At 36.5% G+C, this 27,369-nt stretch overlaps 1 protein-coding gene across 1 annotated transcript in view; it reads left to right on the top strand.

The window, feature by feature from the left end:
- malrd1 (MAM and LDL receptor class A domain containing 1) overlaps positions 1-27,369 on the top strand; it is a 170,356-nt gene that overhangs the window by 2,642 nt on the left and 140,345 nt on the right. Inside the window, exons 2-6 of the mRNA XM_088918156.1 lie at positions 16,759-16,840; positions 20,067-20,180; positions 23,577-23,714; positions 25,382-25,470; positions 25,563-25,718. Coding sequence (XP_088774282.1) covers positions 16,759-16,840; positions 20,067-20,180; positions 23,577-23,714; positions 25,382-25,470; positions 25,563-25,718 — 579 coding nt within the window. The remainder of the gene's footprint in view (positions 1-16,758; positions 16,841-20,066; positions 20,181-23,576; positions 23,715-25,381; positions 25,471-25,562; positions 25,719-27,369) is intronic.

Raw genomic sequence — 27,369 nt, 5'->3', positions numbered from 1 at the left:
ACAGAAGATAATAATGTTACCGAAATTCATGTTGTATCTTTATTAATAATTGTAACATTTTTTCATCTAAAATGCTTTAATTACAACATATTTAAAAAAAACTCTATAAAAGCTGTCCATATAACTACAATATTTAATTAAATGGCTTGAACAAATAAAGGGTACTTTAGTTTAAACCTTACAAGAACTGACGGTTGCATTTATCCATCATTGTATTTACAATAGTTGTATTTTTTAGAAATTGTTTTTGCCTTACTGAAGACTGGAGATTTTAGAGGGTTCTCTTCTTCAAACATGATCTGTCTTCGAACATAAGAACATTTCTCTCTTTTGGTATTTTAGCAGTAAACTCAAAAATCTGATGTAGGAATCCCTTTCCTTTAGGTAGTGCTTCTTCTCATCACATTGACCAGGTCCCAACTGTTCCTTCTTCTCTGTGTTGTCTAACAGCACTTCCAAGTCCTTTACTTGGGTTTCTGCAGGTGCTCAGTTTCTGTTCATTTCCAAAAGACATGCTGACTAGATTTGGTTGGCTGTTCTAAATTGGGCCTGGCTTTGCAATAGACTGACATCCTGCCTTGAGTGAGCAATTGTGTTTTTTAAATTCCCAATGTCAGTCCTGTACTGTACATCCAGGATAGGCTTACTAATGATGGAATGAGGGACAGATGGAAACAGATGCGGGTACTTGTGTCTCCAACTGTATAACATATTTTTCCAATGCAAAATATGCAATTGCATATTGTCAAAGGTGACAAGTAAATAATCAGCAAATAACCTGTAAAAAGGTAATTTTCAAGTTTTCACATGTTGGTAATGGAAATATGAATTTCAAATGAAAAGACAGACAGGGAATCTTATCATGCAATTAAATGTTTGTATCTAAAATGATATTTTACAGAATGAAACGTGTTTCTAGAAGATAATGTTCAATTTTTTTAATGTATTGGTTGCCACACAATGAGCTGCCAAAAGACTTCTCTATAGTTTTTTTTATCATTCCTTGTGGAAAAATACTTACCCAAGTCACAATATTTATACTGTTATACTTAGTTTATTTGTGTAAAAATAATATTTTTTGGAAAGATTTTCTAACCATACTAAGGCTGGATTAATCTATGCTGTCTACAGTATATTTTGCAAAGCTCTCCTGTATTTATTAGTAATAGTCCCATCTTTAAATAAGCTTTTCCAGGACACCCTCAAAAAAGGTATTTTATGTGGGAATTAAGTCAATTAAACTTATCATTTAGGGCCCAAAAAATAATAATGAGTAGCATTTTACTGTACATGAAAGGCATCAAATTACATTGTGTAAATTTGAGGCCTTGGGTTTTTATTTTTTGTCCGCATCAAGTTTTCAAGTGTACTTTAATGGTGAAAAGGAGCTTAGCCTCTTGCTATAAGTCAGACAGTGACTGTGGTCATGCTTCATGAGAATGGGGAATAATAGTTTTATTTGAAAGACATTACCTTGCTTCATCTTCACTACAAAGTTTTCCGTGTCCGAGATCCTAATACACAGCTGAAGAAATTCACTGAATGGTCCAAATCGTGCTAAAATTGATTACAGTAGAGCATAAGATACATTTCAAATAGGAAGAAAGTTCTTCATGTGTTCATTATGCTGTAGGTCCCACTAACTTGGATGTTTTTCCCATCCAGATGCTCATTATAGATCGTTCTGAAATCAACAGATGAAAATGGAACTGAGTGAGCCAGCACTTTCCACACAATGCTGTATATTCTTTTGTTCTAGACACCAATGTTATTGGAATAAAAGCTTGAAAACCCTTTATTCTAAGCCAGAATCACAAAGATCAATGCATACATACCAGGTCTAAGATTATCCTTGTTGTTTGTTCCCTGGATTTTTATCAGTCCTCCAGTGTTCTTTATGCTTTAAGTGCATCTCCAGTCTACTGGAAACACTTACAAAGGCTGTGGGTAATGGTTTAGCTGCCACCAAGTTCATGCTCTACATTAAGCTGCCTTAATTATACCAATTGCTCTCCTCATCACATAAATGGCTTTCTTATAGCAATGCTGAATCCCAGCATATGGGAAGATGTGTTCCTTATAAAAACAACTTTGCATCCTCTGAAACCTTCCTAGAATTTATGGTACCTTTGAGAGATCTTCTGTGGAGTAGTTATCAGATCTAAAAATACAGGTTTGTTTTCTGTACTTACCAAGTTACAGATTTTAAAAGCAAATTTTTCCATTTTGTTGAATTTAGGAAATCAGTCACCTACTGTACCTCAGCCTGAAAGAACACCCTAGACTTATTTTACCTTTCAGTCTAATTTCTATAAAGGCTGATATTTCCTGGGATTTCAGTTTTTATTTATCAGTAGGAGGTGGCACTGTGGCACAGTGTTTAGCATTGCTGTCTTGCAGTGCTGAGGCCTTGGGTTTTTATATTCTGTCCATGTTTGCCAGGTATTCTAGTTCACATACAAGTACATTAATTGCCTTCTGAGAAATTTGGCCCTATGTCTGAGTGTGTGCGTCCCACTGAGGAAGTATGCTGCCTTGCGCCCATTGCTTGCTGGGATAGTCTCTGACTCCACCATGACCCTGAATTGGAAGAAGAGGTTATAAAATGGTTGGATGAAATTATCAGTGCACAATGTAAATTATCTAAGAAAACAACTAGGCTGTGATATTTTGGGAGATATCAGGCACATGTCCAAATGGACATGATCAAAAATTACGGACTTGGATTGTATTTCTCTTTGACTCTTTGGTGGATTTCCTTTAGATTCTTTACTACAGTGGTTAATCAGCTATCAGCTATGCACTTTCAGTTTGTTATTTCGCTCTGACTCATTTTGTGGATTTCCCTTTGGTGCTTTGCTATGTGATCTTCTGGTTGCCGTACTTGCCTGGCTTTGGCTGCTCTGCTTCAGGTAAGAACAGCACATCAAAGTACAACTAAACCCATTATGAACCCAGCAGGTGAAGATGAAATTCCCAGCCGTGATTCGGCCATAAAGTCTCAGCAAATATGTCCTAAAAATTAGTACTTTCAATAAAAAACAAAGGACAAGGTACTGAAACAATTGCAGCAGGCTTAACCTCACTAAACATGGCGACTCCCACTCTTGCTGCAACTACAGATGTTGCCCAGCTTTCTCTCAGCCCTTCACTCACAATCACAAATACGTCCTCCACAGCCCTTTTTCTAGAAATTCATTTTGATTTCAAGGTTTTCTTACTCATTGTGAAAAATTGTTTCCATACAGCTGCCTGCTTTCCCTAATGATTAGGCAAAGGTGGCTTATGTGATTTCTCTTCTCACTGGAGAAGCCAAAGCTTTGTGGCAGAAAGGAGATCCTGCTTGTAGAAATTCCCATTTATTCAAAGACAAATTTCTTTTGATTTTTGATAAGTCCTAGAAAACCTGCAGAGTCTGCTCAACAGCTTTTATGGTTGCATCAAGGTATTCAACCTGTGTCATGATAAGCCATCTATTTTCAACTGTTGGCTTTGGAGAGTGGGTGGGGAGTAGAGGCCCTGATAGTATTATTTATGCCGGCCTTACTAAAGATTTAAAAAATGAATTAGCCTGTAGAGACTTACTTTAAAACTTGGAATCCTTAATTCATCTTGTCATTTAACTTGGTGCCTCCTCTGTGAGAGACAGCAGTTGAAACAGCGTGGTGCCTCCGTGGAGTCAGTGACAACCTTGATGACCCCTCACTCCATCAGCTGAACTGCATGTTCTTCTTAATCAGCAGTTTCCTTTGAAACATACAGTAACTGATGCAAATTGGCAGGGCCTGGATTTTCCCATTAGAATGGCAGCATCACTATTCTTTGGGACTGTGTTTTTATTGTGGAGGCAATACACACCTCAGATGTAAGTGCTTGAGGTTCAGAAAATTGTCTTGACTCAATAAATAGGGAGGAGTATTTACTGAATGATGTTGCCTCTCCTCAGAACCCTGCTAAATGTTTCACCAATCCTGTTATTTTGTCCTGTATTTCTTACAAAGTCAAGGAATTTCATCGACATTGGCCTGGCAGATCAGTTAGACATTCCTTTGGAGCAGTGCCCACTTCCGGCCAATGTCCAAGCCCTCAACTGATAATCCATTAGATCCAGATTCCTTGAGGAACAAACCATTACACTGTGCCTCACAGTAGGAGCTTTTCATTGTGAAACTATTTCCCTCATGTTTGTTACATCTCCATCTCATCCTTTAGTCCTGGGGTTCCCTTGACTACATCATCACAATCCCCAGTTTGATTTGAGTGGTAGTGAGCTTACTGTTTGGGGTACAGTTGTCTTAGTCAGTGCATTGTGTTTGTATGCAAAATACTTTAGGAAAGTAAGCTCTTGCCACAACAACAAATGTTTATGCTGCTTGCTGCGCAAACAGTCCAAAAACATAACCTTCCCAGCACCCCATTTATTGTCCTTGATGTGTGAAGAAACACAAACCTAAAGAGCAATAATTAATTTACAACCAGATCCAACTGTTTTTGCTATTTTATTTGTTGAACCATTTCAAGATAATACTGTGAATTGAATTGTGAATTGACAAAATTATATTTATGCGCAAGAATATGATGATCTGGAAAGGTATTACTCATAACACGGTATGACGGGTCTCACTGAAGTTCTCATATCAAATCCCTCTTTTTTTATATTTCATCTGTGCCACAACTCCATCTCTATCTTTGCAGCTATCCCTTTGTCACTTCTGACTCTGCGGGGGGTCACAGCCTTCACAAAGGGGGGGAGGTTCAGGAAGGGAAATAAAGGGAGAGGTGAACACATTTTTGGTTTGTTTTCATAACAAATTAAATGTTTATTGTTTACTGTCTTTTCAATGCCACTTTTTATGTTAGATTATCATTATGAAAATACACTGTACATAATAGCTTTAATGTTTAATACTTAAAAGTAAATATACACAAAACTCAGTTGCAATTTCTGTTTAAGGGCATCTTAAAATTCTCTTAGTCACTCAAAGCATTGTGGAGGTTATTGTTCTCTTGGACAAGGTGACAAAATACAAAAACCAGTAGAGCTGATTTTCTTTACTCCCCCTGAAGATGAAGCCATTCATAACACACTGCAGAACCCACTGATGTGTTACAGGGGCCGTGCTGTACTTAATTATACTGCGATGTAGAATAGTTACTACATACTACAGGCTGGTTCAATGGCCATAGACAGTTGATAGATGGCACTTGGGATGTGTTAGATGTTAGTGAAAACATTAACTTCGTGCAACTAAAATGTAGTAAGTTTTTAAATCCACTTAATATGGATATTAAATACAGCATTGTTGTGCCAAACAAAATGGCAGCAATTCGGGTGTATGTGTACCAGAAGTCTTACATATAATTATGGGAGTTCAGGTGGATAGCTGCGTCAGCATGCATAGGCTGCAAAGGAACAAGTAATAGGTTTATTCCATGCTGAAAAAAGGGAGAAAGAAAACACGTTTCTGCTGTGAAGCCTTCTTCATGTGTGAGAAAGACAAGGCAGTAAGCAAAGGTAATGTAGCGCGAGAACAAAATCTACATTACTTTTGTTTACTGCCTTGTCTTTCTCACACATGAAGAAGGCTTCACGGCTGAAATGTTGTGTTTTCTTTCTCCCTTTTTTCAGCATGGAATAAACCTTTTACTTGTTCCTGTATAATTATGGGAGCCCAGCTCTTGCAAGACTCAAAGTAAAACAGCAAAAAGGGTTATCTTTTATACAGTATAATCAAAACAAGTTAAAAGGCATTCCCACTACTTAAAGTACGACTATATATGGTCTTATTGTGTGAATCTTCTTTGCAAAGTTCTGTAATGCGGGATATTCAGTACATCTCAAATATAATTGATGTATGTGACAAGCTGTCTTTATGCTAAAGTTCCTTCGGTTAGCAAGAAGGATGAGTACTAGGCACAGTGACCCAGTCATGTCCCTTGACTTTCTGTAATATTTTAATGAAATTATATGCATATAGTTTTGTTGACATCTTTATTAATTATATATCACAATATTTATATGTAAATACAAATATAATATTATCAATACATGAATGAGCAAACAAAGATTAGGTAGGGAGCTGCATCAGCATGCATAGGCTAAAAAGGAAGAGTTAGAAGTTTATTCAATGCAAAGGAAAAGAGGCTGTGGAGCCTTCTTCAGGTGTAAATGAGCAAACGTGTGAATACTGACAGTGGGGGGAATAAAAGACAGGTCTAACAAGCAGTTCAGACCAATTTTCAGTTGTTTACTGTGGCATTAAAAAGACAATAAACAACAAACACTTAAGATTAGTGGTATTCTTAACAGGAAGCACATACTACACTATTTCACGTGTTTCACCCATTGACTCCCTTTCTTGAAAAACAACAACAGTAATGCCAAAAAAGTATTTTGTGCAACTAACTGGCTACACTGAAATAAACTAACCTAAAAGAAATTTAAAAAATCAAGTACTTGTCCGGCTCTCCAAATTCAGTTTTATTGTGGGACAAATATTTTCCTCACAGGGCTAGGCATTAGCCAGGATTTAAACCCAGGCATTTCAAGTGAAAGAATTTTTCCACACACCACATTAAGCATTCACAAAGTAGTGCAGTTCTCCATTAGATTATTTGCGAAAATAAAAAGGTGTTTTACGTTAAAACACTGTGTAATGAAGTATGCTCTTTGCAGTACAGTGCATTATGCTTAGAAATATTAAATATTAGTATTTAATATTAAGTGGATTAAGTTGTTTTAAAGAAGTAGTGCAACAGATGAAATTAAGCTACAATTTCAATAACATCAAATGCACCACAAGTACCAACTATCGATTATCTTTGGCCAGTGAAAAGCTACATTTGGCATGTTGAATAACACTGCCTTATGGTGAAGCTAGCTTGCCTCAGACAAGAGTTTTCATGCACATTCAGAATAATTACACCTTTTTGTGTATACAGTATTTATATATCATCATCTTCAGTTTTTGTCAATTTCTTCCAAGATTAAGGACTCCCCAGGATTCTTCCAGAAGCTTTAGCCTTGGGTCTATCCTTTCAGCCCCATCCTTTTGGATTTTGCCTTGCAGTCTTACAGAACATATTATTTGTTTTTTGGGGGGCTCTTGGGATCCATTTCAGTATTTTTTAATCCTACATTGATCTTTTCTCTTGCTGTATCCAGTCTGTTGCTATTTTTGTCTCTTTACTCTCCAATTGTGTTACTGTACATCATCATTTTTGTGCCCAGTCTCTAATCCATTCATTTCTTTAACTGCCTCTACTTGTTAGTCTGAAAATACATCTTTCCATGATCTTTTGGTTCATTTGTAATTCCTGTAATGCTTTTAACATCAATTTGTTAATACAAGCCTTCCCTTTAAGACACAAAGGCATATTTTACCCTTTAGAATAACACTGAGTCTTCCATTACTGACCACTCCACTCTATTTCTGCTCTGTTTGCTATTTCAGTCATTTCTTATAGTGATATCAATTGCTCCATATAGTTGCTTACACATTCTTGTCTTGATGTCTTGCTTCAGTTTCCTTCTTCTATTCCCTTGGGACATCAGAAAAGTTCAGGCAAATTAAGTACAGTGAGTTTCTTTATTGTTTAGGCCTTTTTCTTCCCAAACCATTGTTTTAAAATTGTTTTCTTGCCATAAACACTTAGTATGTGCTATATTTTATACCTAGATTCAATATGAACATTAAAAAGATATATGTGTAAAGCTGCAAAGGATTACTAACGAGAGGCATTTTACAGATCCAGTCATTTAGAATGGTCAAAGCATAAAACGTGATAATGCAAAAAGCCTACTCAGTTTCACTGCATTGTAACACTTTTATTTTTTCAAATAATCAGATGCAGTATCAGTTAAATATTTTGTTTGTTTAATTGTAAATTCATGTCAAATTTGAGATTTTTTTTTCAGTAATGAATTATTCCTTTCCATTCTGCTAGTTTTTACTATTGACGGTTTCCTTTTAAGCCATTGAACTCACTGTGGCTTTCTAGAGCAATTTCCTCCTTTGACTAGCTGCTCACTTTGGAAGGGCACTCTGTCATAAGCAGTGTCTAGGTGCTATGATACACCTTCCACTTCTTAATGATCACCTTCACAGTGCTGAAAATATTTTCAGTATCAGATATTTTTATATCCTTCCCCTGATCTGTGTCCTTTCTACAACTTTATCCTTGAGATAAAGATATCCTTTTTATGACTTTATGCTATGAAAGCTCCTTGGATGTCTTGGTTGAATCTTTGCTTCAAATTCACTGCCTGATTAGGGATCTCACAGTTATGGGTGTATCTATTCATGAAACACATGAAAGCATGTGTAGCGGCGAGGCTTAATAATAAGGCAGAATTAAGTGTTTCTGAGCTTCCCAAATGAGGCCCCATTTCTCTGTTCATCTCTGTGGAGCAGCCACAGAGAGACCATTAGTGCAGGGTGATTTAAGGTTTCCTAGGACAGCTCCCAAAGGGGGATGCACTTAGCTAAGTCTGGCTATCATGATCAATGGTCATCCACTGGCGCCTATCAGTCTAGGGAGTGCCGGATGGACATCTGGACTGCATTACTAAGTGTCAGGACTAAGTGACTCATATCTCACCTTGATCAACCAATCAGGGACTGGTAGGGCTGAGTAACCCACGTGGGACTCTGATGCCCATGGAACTTTCAGCCAATCAACGAGCTGAAGTTCCTCCAGGTAAAAACAGGCAACACAGGCCTGGAGATTCAGATTCGGGAGATTCAGTAAGATTCTGGAGAGGATTCTGTGGACTGTTCTAAAGGGAATTCAAAGGAGAATTCCAGGGCAGGACGGCCCAGGAGCAGAAGGCTCCCAAGGGCAGGACATTCTCGCAGCGCGCCTCCTGACCATCCCGAGACTCAGCCCGGACAACCACGGAACGGCCAGTGTGTCCGAGTGCCAGAACTTTCCTTTGTTCTAAGAGTCTAGAGTGGAGGTTGCCAGAGAGTAACCAGCAGCAGGCCTCGTGAACAGGTCAGAACTGTGGACAGCTGAATCACTATTCAGAACTAGCTCTTCATCAGGAACGAACCGGTCCTCTTCCTGACTTGCTGGGATCCACAGTCATCTTTTCTCCTGTGCACAAACTTTGCTAGTTAAAGCCAACACTAACTAGCCGGTCAGTGAACATCAGCAGCGCACCGTCGCAAGCCGCACAGCACAGCCTGGTACGGAGCCAGAGAGCGCTGATTGGACAGCAACAGCCTGCAACTGTTTCTTTGTGCCCGCAGGAGATCTGAATCCCCAGAAATTGGATGAGTATTCAACTTCAATGCATTACAGCTCGAGAATTCAATTGTTATCCCAACCAGTTGATATCAATTTAATTCCTAAGAGTTATGTACTTGTTTTGAGTATCTAATGTAGAAGTTGTATCCAAGTTCATTTATGAAACGGTCTTAATGAATGATATACTGAACGTATGTCCTCTTGATATGTGTAACTCTTCGTAACTGATTGAATATATACCTTTTGTATTCTGATAACCCTCTCGATAAGATCTGTTAGGTTTACATGCATATTCTATGTATTAATAAATGTATCCTCGTGTATTAGTACCTGTGTGTGCGCGTTGTTTGAGTTATGTCGCATGGTTGGATTCTAAAGCCATCAAAAGAATCAACTTTGTGATTTACTGCTACAATTGATAATTGTCTCAGTAAATGCCCAAACCCTACAGAACTGGTGCCTTCAGAGAGCCACAACGTTACATATTTGGCATCCCTGAACGGCTATGAAACATTACACATGTGAACCACTATTATTGCACACAGACAGAGGCCATTCAACTTAACTGTGACTTTTTCAAACTGACTTTTTTGATTTGATATATTTGATTTCTAAATTTGATTTGCAGTTATTCACTTTAAAAAGTATGTATACTTATACTCATTTGCCATATGTATATGACTTTCTATCCTGTCCTGAGCCACTTCCTTGTGTTCAAACAGTGATATACAGTAGAAATCCAGATATTCAGAATGCTTGAAGCGTTATACGCTATACTGCAAATACTGTAGTATACTCCATTTCACCGCATTGTTGTGCACAATACCCTTTAATTTTTACAAAGATTTGTACTGCACTACTTTGAAGGCTGTTGTGAATACAATGTTTTTTCATGTATACATTGGCGTTAAAATAATTTATATTTTAAATTAATTTTAAAATATAATTATTGCAAACATAAGTAAGAGTAATTAGGAAACAGATAATTTTATTTTAAATTTTGATTATAAATATACAGTATATTATACACATACTGCAGTGGCTTTAAAACCATACAGCATCATACTGTATTTAAGGGCGAATAAACACAAAGGGTCAGTTACAACAAACTGAAAGCAGCATACTAACTGGAGTTCAACCCATAGTTAGCATGCAGCTCAGTGCTAAACTAGTGCGCCACCTTAAGACCTATTGTAATTAACTTGGCCACTGAAACTAGTATGTAGTTTCCTAATTTATTACCGTAAATCTGTTCTCAATTGCAACAAACCCAAAGTCAAAGTGGAACTCTGGAATGTTCCCAAACATAGTGGTAATAATATTGTCACTAAGTAATAAGCTTAGTGAGCATCCATTAATTGAAAATTATTCTAATATTTAACTAAAATTGCTTTTCAAGCACACCACAATTATTTGTAATGAAGTTTATTAATACATATGTTTATTAATAAGAGTGTAATTTCTAACAATGATGTTTAATGTCTATTTTAATTAGAAACTGTATTACAGGTAATGCATGTAGAGCCATTAATATGCGATCATGATATTATTCAAATATCAAGCTATTGAAGAGAACTGAAATTAACACTTTGTCACCACTGGAAAAAGAGTGAAAAAGAAAAAACAGATTTCCACCTGGTATGATGTTCCCTCAAATCCCACTGAAGCTAAGCAGGTGTGAGGCTGGTCAGTACCTGGATGAGAGACCTCCTGGGAAAAACTAAGGTTGCTGCTGGAAGAGGTGTTAGTGAGGCCAGCAGGGGGCGCTCACCATGCGGTCCATTTGGGTCCTAATGCCCCAGTATAGTAACGGGGACACTATACTGTAAACAAGCCCCATCTTTCGGATGAGACGTAAAACCGAGGTCCTGACTCTCTGTGGTCATTAAAAATCCCAAGGTGTTTCTTGAAAAGAGTAGGGGTGTAACCCCGGCGTCCTAGCCAAATTTCCTATGCCTCCTAATAATCCCCCTCTATGAATTGGCTACCTTACTTTGTTCTCCTCCCCCCCCCGACTCCGACGGCAGGCAGAGTGACGCGCCGGTTGGAGTATTCTCGGTCGCATATAATGGCAACATCAGCTCAAAGATTTGGTTCAAACCACCAAATGGAGACGGGCGTGCCGACAAGCAGACCCTGCTGATGCGGGATTAACACTAGGATAAGAGATGATGTGCCCTCAAATATTTTGTCATTTTGTAATATGTGTGAAAGTTTATACAGTAGAAGCCTGGTTTTGTCTTAAATTAAAGTTAAGGAATTACATATTTACTGTAAATGGGGTGTAAGTGTTAAATGTGTCCTGTCACATCTGGGTGTTAATTGAATCGATTTTTTTGTATTCTTTTTTGTGATGGGACTCTACGCTTGTGATATTCAGAGGACAGCAGGCATATTGAGGATTTTGGAGATACAGAGTACTGTATAAGTTGTGTAGGCAAATGTCAGGGTACATTAAAGAAAATACTATTATTGCCATCTTTTTAAAAGTGATTATTTATGATGGTTCTTTGGAACATGGTCCCTTCTCTGTCCTGTGGTGCTGTGGTCTAATGTTAACGGTGCTTAAATAGCTGGAGTGTGCTGAATGTCTTGGAGATGGAACAGGAGGCTCATCCTGTCGATAGCAAAGTTGTGTGGGACCGCACATGCCCCACAGTGCTGGCTTTTAATGGACTGGAACGCAGACCAAATGAGAAGCAAACAAAACACTGTTTTAAAATACCTAAGGCTCACAAGATCAGAGGAACAGCACTGAACTGAAATGACCTGAAAAGATCTGTTACAGAAGTCTCCTAAGTTTCCCTTTTAAGAGCTGCAAATACAGTATAATTTGTTTTTTTCTTGTAAATGAAATTCACTCCCAGGTACTAGCACATTATATCAGTGTTTATTTTGTTTAAGAAGTAAAATTGCTAACGGTATTGGACATTAGCTGGTGCTTTTTGTCACGGTTTGCTATCTCTGTTGTAAGAATATGCAGTACATGCTTTAGTCGGTCAATGTTCAACAATTGTTCATTGTTTATAGTATTGCAGACACAAATACTGTAAAGCCTATACATAAAACAAAAATAGTGATGTGTTCGCTTATTCATCTAAAGGATCTCCTTATGAGTATTCATCAAGTATTAATGGACATCATAGCAGTTATAATATGATACATACAGTATTTAAACTCAGCACAGCTGCTGTTCTAGTTTGTTTTCTGACTAATTGCAATATAGTATTACTGTACATTAGTAGTTACAGTACATACCCTTATCTTATATTTTAATATAAATGCCATTCTTAAACTAAAAACTAACATTACCAGGGGCATTCAGTAAGATACTAACACTAGACAAAAAAGGTAATAATTATGGCCTACTGTACATATTAATTTACTGATCAGATTAATTGAAATGTTCTGATTAAGAGCCCCCACCAATGCTGAACCCTCACCACTATACTAAGCAAAAGTTCAGCTGGTCTCCAGCTTTCTTGCACATGGCTGAAATCTTTCAAGCTCAATTTCGTCTCGATTGTGACAAACAATTGTGTGAAAACTGCTACCGCTCATTTGACCAGTAGAGAGTAAGCCAGCAGCTATATTACCTTTTCAACATAGCGCTAACAACCCACTGAAGCTAAGTGTGTGGGTCTCTGGCCAGTACCTGGATGGGAGATTGCTCTCTTCATAGAAGGCAGTGACTGTGTAAGCAGATGAGTTTGTGTTTACTACTTATGTTCATCCCTCCTTTCAGGGAAATCATAGAAACTTAGCAGTTCTGACACCTACAGTGACATCTGATCTAAGCTTAAGGTCTGTTTCTTTGATAGTTTTTTTGTTATGCAAAATGTTTTAGACCCCTGTACTCGCTTCTTAAATGCTGAGATCCTGGCCGATTTGACTTTCTATTTGTCTCATTTAACAGAAAAAGAAGATGTCAAATTATCGGAATTTGATTTATTGTAAAACCACTAGCGTCAAAACAGGAGCCTCTCATTATCCGGCAAATATGCTGATCTCTACGTCATTCCACAGTTTTGACTGGATAGTCTGTGTGGGGGTGGGGGTTGTGGCTGAAGTTATTGTCTCCTTTACTCAAATTAACATCTGGAACATCCCCAGTACAGTACCACTATGGGCTTAAGAGAAATTAATAAAAATGTCAATACAGTATAAATATTAATTATATTTCATCATTGGAGAATGAATTAATTTATTTAAGATTTTGATTATAAAAAGTATTAGACATAGTGACTTTAAAAGCTTTATATTTAAACAGCCAGATTGAGACAAAACTGTTGAGTAGTCATTTGTATGAATTTGTCACCTACTGTAACTTGCCTTAGTAACCAGGAGACTTAGACGCTGCCGTTAAATCATCCTTTGGGGTTTATTAGATTAGATTTCCTAAGATAAAGTTGCATCAGTGACTATTGGGAATGTGAATTGAAGATAAAGAGTGAAAATAATAGACCACACCCAGTTTCCTCCCCCCCTTCTGTGAAAACACAGTGCACCGCCAAAGCATGAAACACTCCAACGTCCAATTCTACATCAGAAAACTTAAGCTATGCACCACAAGTGCAACTTTGTTGTGTTGTCTTGTTCTGTTCTGTTCCAGCAGCCATATCACCCCGCAGCAAACAACTGGCAACCCACTGAAGCTAAGCAGGTGTGAGCCTGGTCAGTACCTGGATGGGAGATCTCCTGGGAAAAACTAAGGTTGCTGCTGGAAGAGATGTTAGTGGGGCCAGTAGGGGGTGCTCACCCTGCGGTCTATGTGGGTCCTAATGCCCCAGTATAGTGATGGGGACACTACTATAAAAAGGCGCCGTCCTTTGGATGAGGCTTAAAACCGAGGTCCTGACTCTCTGTGGTCATTAAAAATCCCAGGGCGTTTCTCGAAAAGAGTAGGGGTGTAACCCTGGTGTCCTGACCAAATTTCCCATTGGCCCTTACCAAACATGGCCTCCTAATAATCCCCATCTATGAACTGGCTTCATCACTCTGTTCTCCTCCCCACTAATAGTGAACGTTCTGGCGCACTATGGCTGCCATTGCATCATCCAGGTTGGGGTTGCACATTGGTGGTTGTGGAGCGGAGTCCCTATCACCTGTAAAGTGCTTTAAGTGGAGTGTCCAGAAAAAAATCACACCATGTACAGTACCATGCTGCAGTACCACAAACTCAGTAATAAGACTGGAGGCTCGTTCTGAGTGGCTGCACCTGTACATGAGAGGCATAAAATTTCAAAATATTGTATACAGTATAAGCTCTATATAAGATATTTACTTTGCCTATCTGTAGATGTTTTTGTATTTCTTTGAAACATCCACAAATCAATACGTAGAAACATTGGTTTGTCTGTCTTAATCCTAATTTTGAAGTTAATTATCATATGTATCATACAGAAATCATTAAATTCGTGTTTTTTTCCCGATAGCTGTCAAGATTTTATCCACAGGATGGAACAAAAACAAGGGTTGTGTAGAGAAAAAAGACCCTTTATATAACCTTTTCTAAAATGAGGTTATTCCCTATAATACCATTTCCAGCTAATCAAGATTTCACAAATACTGGGATTTTGTTGTACTCAGATGTACAGTAGCAGCTTGTTATTAACAATTGTAATTGTGATTGTTTAAAATGTCTAATGCTTAAATACTTAAAATGCTAGTTGTTCAAAAACCCATAGTCTGAAATATATTGGAAAATGGAGTAGATTGGAGCCATTGAAATAATTTATTTTTTCCCACTATTGGTAGCAAAACCTCCTTTATATGTGACCTGTAAATCCCACTTGTGTGCTGATAACGTGATACGTTTTAAAAAAAATTATATATATATAATCTATTACTTTTCCAGTTGTTGATCCAGATGTTTTCTTTTTGATTTTTTTTCATTTACCTTCAAAATAATATTCCAGATTTTTATGGATTTATTATTCATGTTATTTGCTACTTCTACTTTTGTCTACAAAAAGTAGAACTTTGCTCTGCTGCTAACCTTACACAGGAGAGTGGGAGGACTTGTCTTAATATAAGATATGCTAAAGTTGGGGCATGTTATTGATGTCCTTTGTAATACTGGTACAGTATAATATACAGTATGTGAGGTACTGTACATGTTCACTAATTTATAGATTTATTCTAATGTTTTATTATTATTTATTAATAGTGTTTGTATTGCATGTCAGACACTGTTTATCCATTTCTATACAGTATATACTGTATATTTAATGTACATATAAAAAAACAATAAATAGAAATTCACCAACTCAAATTGTGGTCTCATCAAAACCCAAAAAGTTATTTAGGGTAGATTTTTTTACACAAACTGTACATGCATTTAATGTTAACAACCACACCTTGATCAATTGGTTGGATCAGCAAAGTAATGTGTGATGATAAGAGCTCAGCTTTAATATTGAGACATAATAATTCACAATTTAAGTTATGTGCAACAGCATTGTCCATGAAAGAAGAATTTTCAGTGTTCGATATTACTCTTCATGGGATCTTTTTCTTTTCAGAAGCTAAATAATCCACAAGCTACCTACAGTACATTGCTTTTGAGAACCTTGAAAATGTTTGAGTCTTTACATTGAGTTCCACAATTCAACAATAACATGACAGAGAAATAATGTATACCAGGTGACTTGTAATGGGGACTGCCTGTTCCATAGTTTCTGTATCCCAATGCAGTTATTCTTTTAGAGAAAAACCTTGTTTTGGGGGGGACTCTCAATATACTTGGTTGTGTTTGTTTACATCCCTATGCCAGGGAGATATAATAAAGCTTCCTCTCTTCATAGTATTCTTCAATGCTGCCTTTGCTTATTTGACTTTGATCATCTTGGCTTTAGGCTGAATTTATACTGCTCTGGGAGAATTGCATTTAACCATCATAATGATGTACTCTCAGTTGAATAACTTTCTAGTTCTTATCCCAATCTGTTTTTCTTAGATTCACTTTATTTCAAAGCCCTTTTCCTTGTTGTTTCAAACTCTTATTTTGCCTTTGAAATACAGTTTTGATTATAAGACACTATTGACTCCCAAATGGCTGTGTATTGCTGAATATGTGATCTTGTTATCATTGTTATGTTCCACTGTTTCAATCTTAGCTGTGCAGTTGCAAATTGGGCTCTCCTGATCACAGTAAAGAAGCCACAGTTACTTTTTCCTCTTGTAAAAATAATGTGATGCAGTTTGTGGCAGTTGCATTATATTTGGAAAAACTAAATTGCCTGAGTAGGATCCAAGCAATCTTATGCTTAGGTGGGTTATAGTAGTATTTAATTGCATTTTAACACATTTATTTCATGGGATCTTCAATTATTGGCATACCTAATCTAACACGTTTTGAATAGATCCTTGTAACAAAATATCTTGCTTTAATAAGCAGTAAAAAATAGATTTAAACAAATTGCTTTGTAAAGTGTCACTTTGCATTCATAAATTATAAGTCTGAAATCTGATAATTTTGTATCTTCTTATGTTTCCTTTTTCCAGTTACGTTTCAAAGTCTGGACAATGTCAGTTCTCGGACGTGTGGCTTTGGATGACATCAGTTTAAGCAACTGCTCATTTCCAGGTGAGTTGTCTTAGTGTATGAGTTGTTTGTAGTAATTGTCCATGTTGAGTAAACCTCTTTACATGCAGGATTAAAAATCCCCAGGGGTCTGCTTTATATGGAAACTACAACAGTGTTTAATCAAATGTGAACCTCACCTTGCACAGTCCTGTTCAAAGTCAGCTAGTATCACTACCCACATTCCCACATTCAAACCAGGAATTTAAAGACAGCAGGGCTTAATCTGTGCTTCAAATGATTACCTTGATTAGTTGGTTGAGTTGCTAGGAGTCTTTTCTTTAGATTTTAGATTGTGAAAATTACCTTAAGGGTGTTTGTTATATGCCATTCCCATTTTTATTCTTTTTAATTCATTTGAAATCTAACTGTGTATTATAGTAACTCTAAATTCTTGTTCTGGGTTTTTATTAAAGGTATGCTGCAAAACAGCTCACTTAAAATTGCTATATTCTGATTGCCAGTGTGTCTCATATGCAAATACGTTTGATGGTGAAAGTTTCCGAAAATACTGTTGTCGTAGAGTGAAAAGAATGATTGTGTGGGCACCAGCTAAGTTTTGTATGGGCCAGTGTCACCTTAGTGATGATTCAGTTTTATGTCCTGATCAAAGGCCCTCTTAACATAAGTGCTGGGCAATTACTACACCATTTTGGGATAATCTGTGGGGTTGCAAACAGGACTGGATCTGTGTTTGAGAGAGGGGCCTAAGAACTGGACAACATTTGAAAACCACTTCCTGAAAATGCTCTGACTACTTGGCTCTGCCCACACAAATCTTTCCTCACTGGGGGAAGAGCCAAGACCCTTTGTATAGAAGGTGTAAACAAGCCCCAGTCAGGACAGAAAAATTTACATATTTGAATGAAGGAAGTTTTGCGAGACAGATAAGGCTCAGGGAAACCAAGGTAGAGGGAGAGCAAAAGGAAACTACAGTATGTTATTCAAGATAGCCAGGACCAGGGAAGATGCCCAAGAACTACCAAAGAGCTACAAAGAGGACAGAACTGTGGGACTGAATTAACTTGGGATATTTGTTGGCCTGGGTTTGGGTTTTAAATGATGTGCCCTGGACATTGCATAGACAGTATTAACTGTTTTATCTTTAAAAAAATAAAAGGGGCATTTATACTGTAATACTGTCTATTGTTGTAGTTCAAGTAGGTTTCTGCATCAGCATGCGTAGGCTGCAAAGGAACAAATAAAAGTTTATTCCATGCTGAAAAGAGAAGAAAAGAAGCACAATGTTTCAGCTGTGGAGCCTTCTTCAGGTGTCCCTGTCTATTGTTGGTCTGAGTGTGCAATGGTGCACCCTTTATAATTGGTAGGGTGTTTAATCATGCACAAATAATTAATTAAATAATTATTTTTTGAAGGGTCACCTCTCTGTGAGACTATCACTGTTCTAGACAGATGGTAAAACAAGCATTGAGTAAAATGTTGATCAACATACAGTACAATTTTCACTTCAATAAAAGTAAAAAAAAAAAATTCAATTTGCCCAGAGTGGAGTTTTGAAGATGGTTATATAAATTCTCATACTGCATCTTGAGGAACATAAAGTGAGGTGTTTTAATTGGAAATCATGTAAAGGGTATCTTATTCATTAGATAAGTGCAAAAAAGAGAATCACTTTCATCTTGTGAGGAGGCTGGTCAGAATTCACAGCACTGGTTTTTGTACTGTAAAATTCCTTACTATTGTCACTCCTGTTAACAATATATCAGGACTTTCTGTGGTGATTTGTTTACAGTTTCTTAACTGTGACCGTGGAAAGTCCAATGAATATTCTTAAACACACAGGATAAAAAAAACTCTGCAAAAATAGCAAAAAACATTTTCATTCCATAAATATGTCTTGAGTAGAATAGAGGAATGTATTGCCATATTTACATGTACATTGGAAGTCTTATTTGTGTTGATCTCTCAGGAGATACACAGTATAGCAGATGTCTGGAATGCATGTCTTTTAGAATTGTTTTTATATAATGTGTGTGAGTGTATAGTGCTGAATGCTGTTAACCAATAGAAAATAAAAAGGGTACTTGTGTCTTTTGCTGGTCTGCTATCACTGGTGAATTTGGGAGATGAATAGAACCAGTGGTAAAGAAAGGAGGTTCCTAGCATCCTTTACAATGCTAGTTAGTGTAGTTGTGAACTAAGCAAGAATAAGTCTTGTTTGAAGGGTCTCCTATCCATGACACTTACTGTATCAGCAATATCTTTTCAATCTTTTGATAGGTGAGTATTGGTAAACAGACACACAAGTGCAGCCAAAAAAAAACAGTCCTTTTTATTTTATTACCTCCATTCTTGTTTGAGTTGTAACTACAAAGTTCCTCTATAAAAAGCCATGCAGCAATGATACAAGTAATAGGTTTATTCCATGCTGAAAAGAGAAGAAAGAAAACAAAGCGTTTTGGCCTTGGAGCCTTCTTCAGGTGCAGCAATGATGCTTACTCAATTCCAATTACAGGTTCTACAACTGGTCAGACACCATCTTCACTTCTTACTCTAATGTAGCACAACTAAGAGGATTTGTCTTCCATCAGACATCAGATATACACCAACCTCTGAAGCTGTTGCTTCCTGATTTCACCTGATCAATTATCTATTATCTGCATTTCTCTTTACTTATTTCTACTTAAAAATATATCACTGATGGTGTAGGTTTGGACTTAATAGTTATTTGATTAAATTAATTAATGATTAGATTGTTTCATATGAAAGGTGTGAATATGTCCTGTTATTGTATAGTGCATGGACAGCAAGCACTTCTCTTCTCCCAGGATATTATATTCTAAAATAAAATGGACCTACAACTATTGCAATTTAATACACACATTGATAAAAAAAAAGAAAATGTATCTATCCTCATAATCAGTCTCCACAGAAAGCATAATCCCTTGAACAAATCTATGAGCCATTCACTTAGCAATTACATTTTTATTGACTAGTGGTGCCGATTAGGAATTCACCTTTGTGTCGGTAAACATTTAGGTATGTTTTATTGTAGGAAGAACTTTGCACCATTGTTACCATTTATAAAGTAGTGCGTCAGACTGTCACTGAGCATTAGTGAATCAAGGTTTTTGTTTCTAGTCTGTTTTTGTGGCATATCTCTGTCTACCACAGTATTCCAATATTGTTATTTTTTATGTTCTAATGCCCTTTCTAATGCAACGTGATTGGTGTATTTTGTGTGTCATATACTACCTGGCTTTTCCAGCACCCAGGCCCTGCTCAGCTGGGGAGTTTCAGTGTTTAAGAGGCTCTTGTGTCCCTGAAGACAGCATCTGTGATTTCACTGACCAGTGTGGGGACAGCAGTGATGAGAATGACTGTGAGTATACCAGTCTTATCGTTTGTTTTTTCATAGTTACCCTTGACCATTAGAAATTCTTTAAACACCTGTTTGGTGTTAGGTATACTGTAGGTTCATTTTGAATTATGAAGCCATAATTCTGTTGAGTTAATCTTATTGGTCACATCTGCCAAGATCTAAATGCTAAAAAGCTAGGCTTCAAATGCTATTTGGGTTTTGCTCCAGCTGATGATTTTTATTGCTCATTTTAACTAACTGCTTTGTTAAATGGTAAAAAAACAATTTTAGTTGTCAACGCTGTGTCACATCTTCAGTCTTTTCAGACAGTATGAGAGTAACTATATTATCCAAGACTTTTTTATTTGAAGTGGCATTAGGATGAATGTCCATATTGCCAATATTGTAAGGTCTGAAAAAACTTTGTCGGAGTAGAAACTTTAACATTACCAGTGTAAACTTTATGTATTAATATTATTTTATTTTTTCTTTTCTAAATGTTTTCTGTTTATTTTGAAATTTTGAGATTATATATTTGTAGTAAAAGTACAGCACCTACTACAGAAAAAAAATATGTCTAGCCCTTGGAAAATATTATTTTCTTTTAGCTTAATCTATTAGGAGAATGTATGATTAAATACAATTTTGCACACTACAGAGCTTTCAACTTGTTCAGGGCAACAGATTTCTGTCTTGATGTCAGATGATTTCACTTAATATGTTTGCATTTCAATATATATATATATCCCTTTGTGAAGCTTAAAACCTTCCATTTTTTGTACAATCATAGTTACATAATCAGTTTTGCAAAAATAAGCAGCTTAGGAGGGACAAATAAATATCTGTCCTGGGCACATTTTTGAGATAAAGAAGGAGACAAAACTTTTGTTTGTTCTTCAATTGCCCATAGTATTCTCCACTGTCCCAACAGCTCCCAAGCATACTGAATGTTCGATTATATCCCCTCTTTCCTACTACTCCCTACAATTTCTGAGCCTACTGAATTCTGACGTTTTCTGAGCCGACCTCTGCTGCTCTCTGAGTCCTTCTTTAAGCCCCTTCTCCCAAGGCTTATACATCCTCCTCAGTTCTGAACTCCTGGACTTAAAGGGGCAGGAGTGTCACAGGAGATAAGAAAACCCAACGAGTGGGGGGAAATATGGAAACTGACCATACAGTATATAGCTGACGATGCACTGTCCCATCCTCCTCTGTCCCTTGTGCTTCTTATCTGAGCTCCCATTCCAGGTTCTGCTCGGCATCACTAAACAATCTAACATGTCATCTCTGACTGATGGGTCATTGTTGGATGCTTATGAACAAAATGATTGTCATGCACCCTATCGTTTGCACCAGAAAGACTTGTAAACCTTCATTAAAGGAAGAAAGCAGACACAAAAAGGAAAAAACTGCAAATGCTGGCAAAAACACTATTATATGAAGACTTAAAGCTGACATAGTCCTCTAAGCAGCTGCCCTACGCCCACTTTTGTCATTCTTTGACATTCAGAAATGATGAAAACCTTTCAGCTTTAACTGCTCTTATTTATGGTGCATGATAATGTGTCTTCCTGTGACACCGTTAGTGTTCCACACATAGTAAAAATACAATAATAATAAGGAGAAGACAAGAGGGGCTTAGTTTTAAAACATGCATTGGTATAAAACTATTGAAGTTAATGTGAAGGTTAAGCTTTAGAAGATGCAGCATGACCTTGGAACGTGAACACAGTGTATCAGGATCAGACTGTCAAACTTGAAGCTCTCTAATGTAAAGCACGGAAAACTCTATTAAATGATAGATTGAAGTAAGCAGAACTGTAATTTTCATGTTATTTCTTAACTCATACAGGGCTTCACACTCTTTCTTTTAGAATAAATCTGTTTTCTCCTGCTTTGCTAAAGTGATGTTCTCCAGATAAACCTAAAATTCTGCCAAAAAGTATAGCACTCATTTCTATTGATGGCAACAGCAGAACAAATTCTGAATTTCACAGAAACATTTTGTCTGCTAATGTATTAGCTAATGTACTAAGGTATTGGGATATCCTTCACTATGCAGCATGACAGGAAAAAAGTGGAAAATATTAGACTGGCTAAATCAGTGTCCAGATTTAAATCCAATTGAGCCTATGTTTTACATCCTGAAGAAAAACCTGAGGTTAAAATGCACCAAGAATACAGACAAACTCAAAATATCTACAGCAAAGGAAAAAACATCTTAAATGACAATATACATATGGTGTGCTCAATGGGTCAGATATGTCATGCAGCTATTGCCTTAAAGGAATATGCAGTCAACTTGCAAAAGTTGACATCGTTGCCTGACATCACTCATTTGTTGCACGGCTCACAGTCAAAATGCTGTCCATAGTTGATACTTCTTTTCCAGTGGCTAAGTGCATGTCGGCAGGATTTTTTAAGAGTAAATTTTTCATTGTGTGCCCGCAGTTTTTCTTGTCTATCCCTGCACAAAAGTAGTGACACAGCATGTTCATTCATGTTGAGCTGGCTCAACTCACAACAGGTGAATTAAACTAAGGAAACCTTGGCTGTTTATTCAAAGCTTTGTACTACTAAATACATTTCATAATGTCTGTCCCAGTACAATAATGACAGTATGAGGTTCATTCACATTAAATCAAAGTAAACTAAATAAGGTAAACTTGGCAATACCTCATTATACTTTGGCTATACCCTATAAAAAATACACTGCAGGTAAACAAATATTCATCAGTCGAAATGGGGGCAACGAAATCAAAGCTTTATGTCAAAAACTTGCTAGAATACATACAGTATGAATCTAAAGTAATCTCGTGAAATGTTGTTTTCAATTAAAATGTTATGAGTTTTAAAACTGTCGAAAATTTAATTTTATGAATATTTTATTCTCCATGGCAACTTCTTTCTGCTTTAAATGTCACCAATGTTACCATTCTGTAAAGAACCTGGGGTAATTTCCTTCAGTAAACTCCACTCAGAGAAGGGCGCATTAAGGGAGAACCATTGTGAAACACAAATTTAGAAATGGGACCACCCTGAGCCCTTGCAGACTACAGCGAGAATGCACATATAATGGGCACAAGACCGCAAGTGTGCATATTGGGACACGGCCCAAGTCCAATAATCAAATTTCTTGAAAATATAACATATTTTATATGTTATATAAACATATAAGACATATAGCCTAGTTACCATTTAAAATATAACATGACTGTTCAATTCTAAACACATACACCTGATTTGCTGTGTAGAGGGTTTTTGGGCCATAATGACTCCTGTCTCTTAGGTTGGTGTTTTAATACTGGATGACATGCGTCCCTTTCTATGTAAAGGTACTGTATATTGGAATCCTTTGGGATGAAAAATGCTACATACAGTACATGCAAAGTAATATTTTTTTTTGTTTCTTTAAAGGCTCTGCCTCTGAAAGATGCAACTTTGAGAATGGCTACTGTAATATGTCACATAGCAAAGACTCACAAACATTATGGACTAGAAGAAACGGCTTAACCAATATCAAACCAACTTCTGACCATTTGGGGAACTGTACAGGTATTGAATAACTATGTTTTCTTTCACTGCTGTATAAAAAAACTTCATGTTAACATCAGTGTCAGTGCTCCAGTCCATTTATAGTTATAGTCATTATCATCTCAATATTTTACTGATATTGGTGCAGAACACTTACAGTATAACACAGACCCAACATTGTAGAATAGCACTAATACTGGTCTGGGACTGACCAGCTCTGAGTACCTTTATCTAATTAAGTGAGTGTCGATGAGCTTAAGGGTAACTTAAGTCCTGAGCCTAATGTCAGCTCACATAAGTGTTTTATAGGAGCAGAGATTTCCTTTTGTAACTCCTCTAATGGGGTAGTTCCCATCATCATTGTGTTCACATGACTCTTTTAAAAGAAGAGGTACAGTAAGTGCAATTGTGGCAAATGTGTCACCTGACAATTTCACCAACTCCTGCATCTCTGACACCGTTCCCAAAATTAAATTGATATTATCAAAACTATATCTCTTTCAAATTCTGTTTTAAACAGTTACAGTCTGATTAAATGTGTTTGTAGTGTGGAATTATACATTTTTGAAAAACACAAATAAAGCTTTGAGATGTCTGAATTTATATTTTATGTTTATAATCCATTCCAAGGCTATAGGAAACAAAATACAGCTAATTAAGTGGTATACTGTAATTGTCTTTAAATGTGTCTTAAATAAATATGGCATAATTTGTGAGATAATAGTATAAACAAACAGTAATGTAAATATATATTCTACAAATATTATATAAAGCTTCTCTTTTAACCAGGCCCAAATTCTGGGTTACCCTTTCCCAAAATTTGAGATGGCAACGAAAAGTTTAAAAACAACATGATAATATTAAAAATAATTACATACTTTTGAAGTTTTAGTCTGTAGTGTGTAAAAGATTATTAAGGACATTCACAGAAAGATGCAGAAGATACTTAAGATTTAAGATGACTTAATGCTTTTTTGATTATTCTTCATTTATTTAACATGTCTGATTTTTACGTCTTTTCAAAATGTATTTTATACCTTGTCCACAATGCATAACCAGTCTTGAGAGCTGTTCCTGGAAACTACAATATCTCATTAATACATCCCCAAAAACCCACACCAATGTCAGACAGGCTTAATGCACAGAAACACTAGGAAAATGCTCAGTTAGAGGACCTATCAGGACACTAGATGCTGTATGCTTCCCAGGATGTTAGTATCCAGTCATATGTACTCTGTATGTTTGTGTACAGTATATATTGTCTGAATGTGTGCATTCATATTTCATTATCTGACCCTGTCTCAATTTATTGCCTGTATGATCTTTAAACTATATTGTCTACTTGTTTAAATTTCCTTTAGGCATCTGTATTGGGTATTTACAATGGTCATGAATTAATATAAAATTTAAAAATCAAACTGAATTCTGGAATATTTGAGGATTTTACAACATACCTCTTTCTGATAAACCACTTTATCTGATTCATCCAGGTATAAAAATGTATATAAACCTAACCTTAACTCATTTAAAGATATTTAAAACTCTTAAATTATGAATTTGACCAGGGCCGTAAACTGTTTGCTCATGCACGTGTAATGTGATACACTTAAGGTGCACAAGTACAATGAATATAAAGAGAAACTCTAAAACAAATTAATTTAAATTGTAACTTCTATCTCTTTCAATAGCCCATTACTTATCACTGTCACAACAAGATGGAGAGCAGCCATTTGCTAGTTTGAGAAGTGTTGTTTTCCTTCCAACTAACTCTTGTCAGGTAATTCAGACAATATAACTTTCTTACGGTACATTGTTATATTCTGAACACTTGTCATGTGATATATTGTTCAACTGTCTCTCTCCTTGCAGATGACCTTTTATCATCACTTTGGGAGACTGAATGGCACACTCGGTGTTCGCTTGCTGGATGCTGGTCCCTATAGGGAGGTTTGGACACAATCCACACCTCAGAAAGAGCAGTGGATGCGCACAGTTGTTACACTAAACAGTTCTGAGAAATTTGAGGTTTGTATTTGTTTTCTAAATTTTGAGAGATTCATATTTTTTTCTTTCAATGATGCAAGTCACAAAATGCACTGTATGCTTTTAACATTGTCAGTATAAACTGTCAGTGATGTGAGAATTCATGGAATTTACCACTCGCTATTTGTTTGAAGATTTTTGTCATTTAGTGTTAAGAATATTGTATATTGGATATACAGTACTAATATGCTACATAACATATATGCTACTTTACATTTATCATTATTGTAAGTTACAGAATTACATGACACTTGATTTAATTGTGTCAGATTTTACAGAACATACTATAAATTTGGGAGATTTCTTGAAGATGTGTTTATTGTACTTTTTTATTGTATAATTTTTCTTCATAATAATGGTATGTTTAACATAACATCATTTTATTAGCCACATACAATTTCTTGCATTAGGAATTCACCTTTTCACATACCCGAGCTTGCACTCTATGAGACAAAGACACACAGACAGAGAGAGAAGCTTGGGGTCAGAGCACAAGGTCAGCCCATTGTACAGCACCCCTGGAGCAGTTGAGGTAAAGGGCCTTGCTCAGGGGCCTAACGGAGTAGATTTCCTCTGCCAGCCATGGGATTTGAACCGGCAACCTTCCATCTACAGGCGCAGATCCTTAGCCACAGAACCACTGCACTGCCCTGCTTTTTTTTTAAAACATAACATTTAACATTTTATGTAAAATGCTTGGCTTTGTGGTACCTGTTTTCTAGAAAAATCTCTTAACAAATATTACCGAAGCTAATATTTGGGGATGAAGACCTGTGTGTTTATTTCAGTTGTTCAATTGCTGTGAGCTCAACCGAATTCTGTACCTCAGTTGTTTGAGCTGTGTCTGTATTTAGGAACACTAACTTCAAAAACTTTAGAAAATACTAGGGTTTTGTAGCAGAACAAATAATAATAATAATAATAATAATAATAATAATAATAATTGCTTATACTTATATAGTGCTTTTCTGGACACTCCAATCAAAGCGCTTTACAGGTAATGGGGACTCCACCGCCAATGTGCAGCTTCCACCTGAACACAAAAGTGTAAAAAATATAATTGAGTCAAGACAAGTCAAGATGGTACCTGGTCCAATGAGGGCTTACAATGACCTTGCTGAAAAGTTCGGTAGTTCATTTTTGTTTTGAATTTAGGTTTCTGCTGACTGTTGAAGCCCTCTGGTATCAAAAGTACCAGCATATGAAAAGCAAAGGACTAGAAAGCCTAAAACAACAAAGATAGCTTTTCTGGTTTTTAAAATAAAAAAAGGTTTGATTAGTATTTTCCTACAGAAGTGTAGTTCAGTGCCTGAACTGCCATGGAAACGTTCCCTGATCTGTATTCTCAGACAGCTTTCCACACTAGGAGAAGGGTAGTTAGGCATGGACAAAGACAAAAAATCATGTAATCATGTAATTTCCTCTGCTTAATTTATTTTGTTGTATTTGTAACAACTGAGTTGTAATAGCCCATGTGAAAGTAAAAGAAGAGAAAAGGAGTTATGAGACTCAGATGTTAGTTGTTCTTAGAATATTTTCCAACATTCTGATTGAATGAAACAAATTGATCAGTGTTGTGATAAAATGTAATTAATTTATTATTGAGCCATTTTGTCCACCTGGGTGCCATAAA

Source organism: Atractosteus spatula, chromosome 6 (genome assembly GCF_055471065.1).
Source record: "Atractosteus spatula isolate fAtrSpa1 chromosome 6, fAtrSpa1.hap1, whole genome shotgun sequence".
Lineage (NCBI taxonomy): Eukaryota > Metazoa > Chordata > Actinopteri > Semionotiformes > Lepisosteidae > Atractosteus > Atractosteus spatula.
The sequence above is the reverse complement of the archived record's forward strand: the minus strand, read 5'-3'. Positions and strand labels throughout refer to the sequence as shown.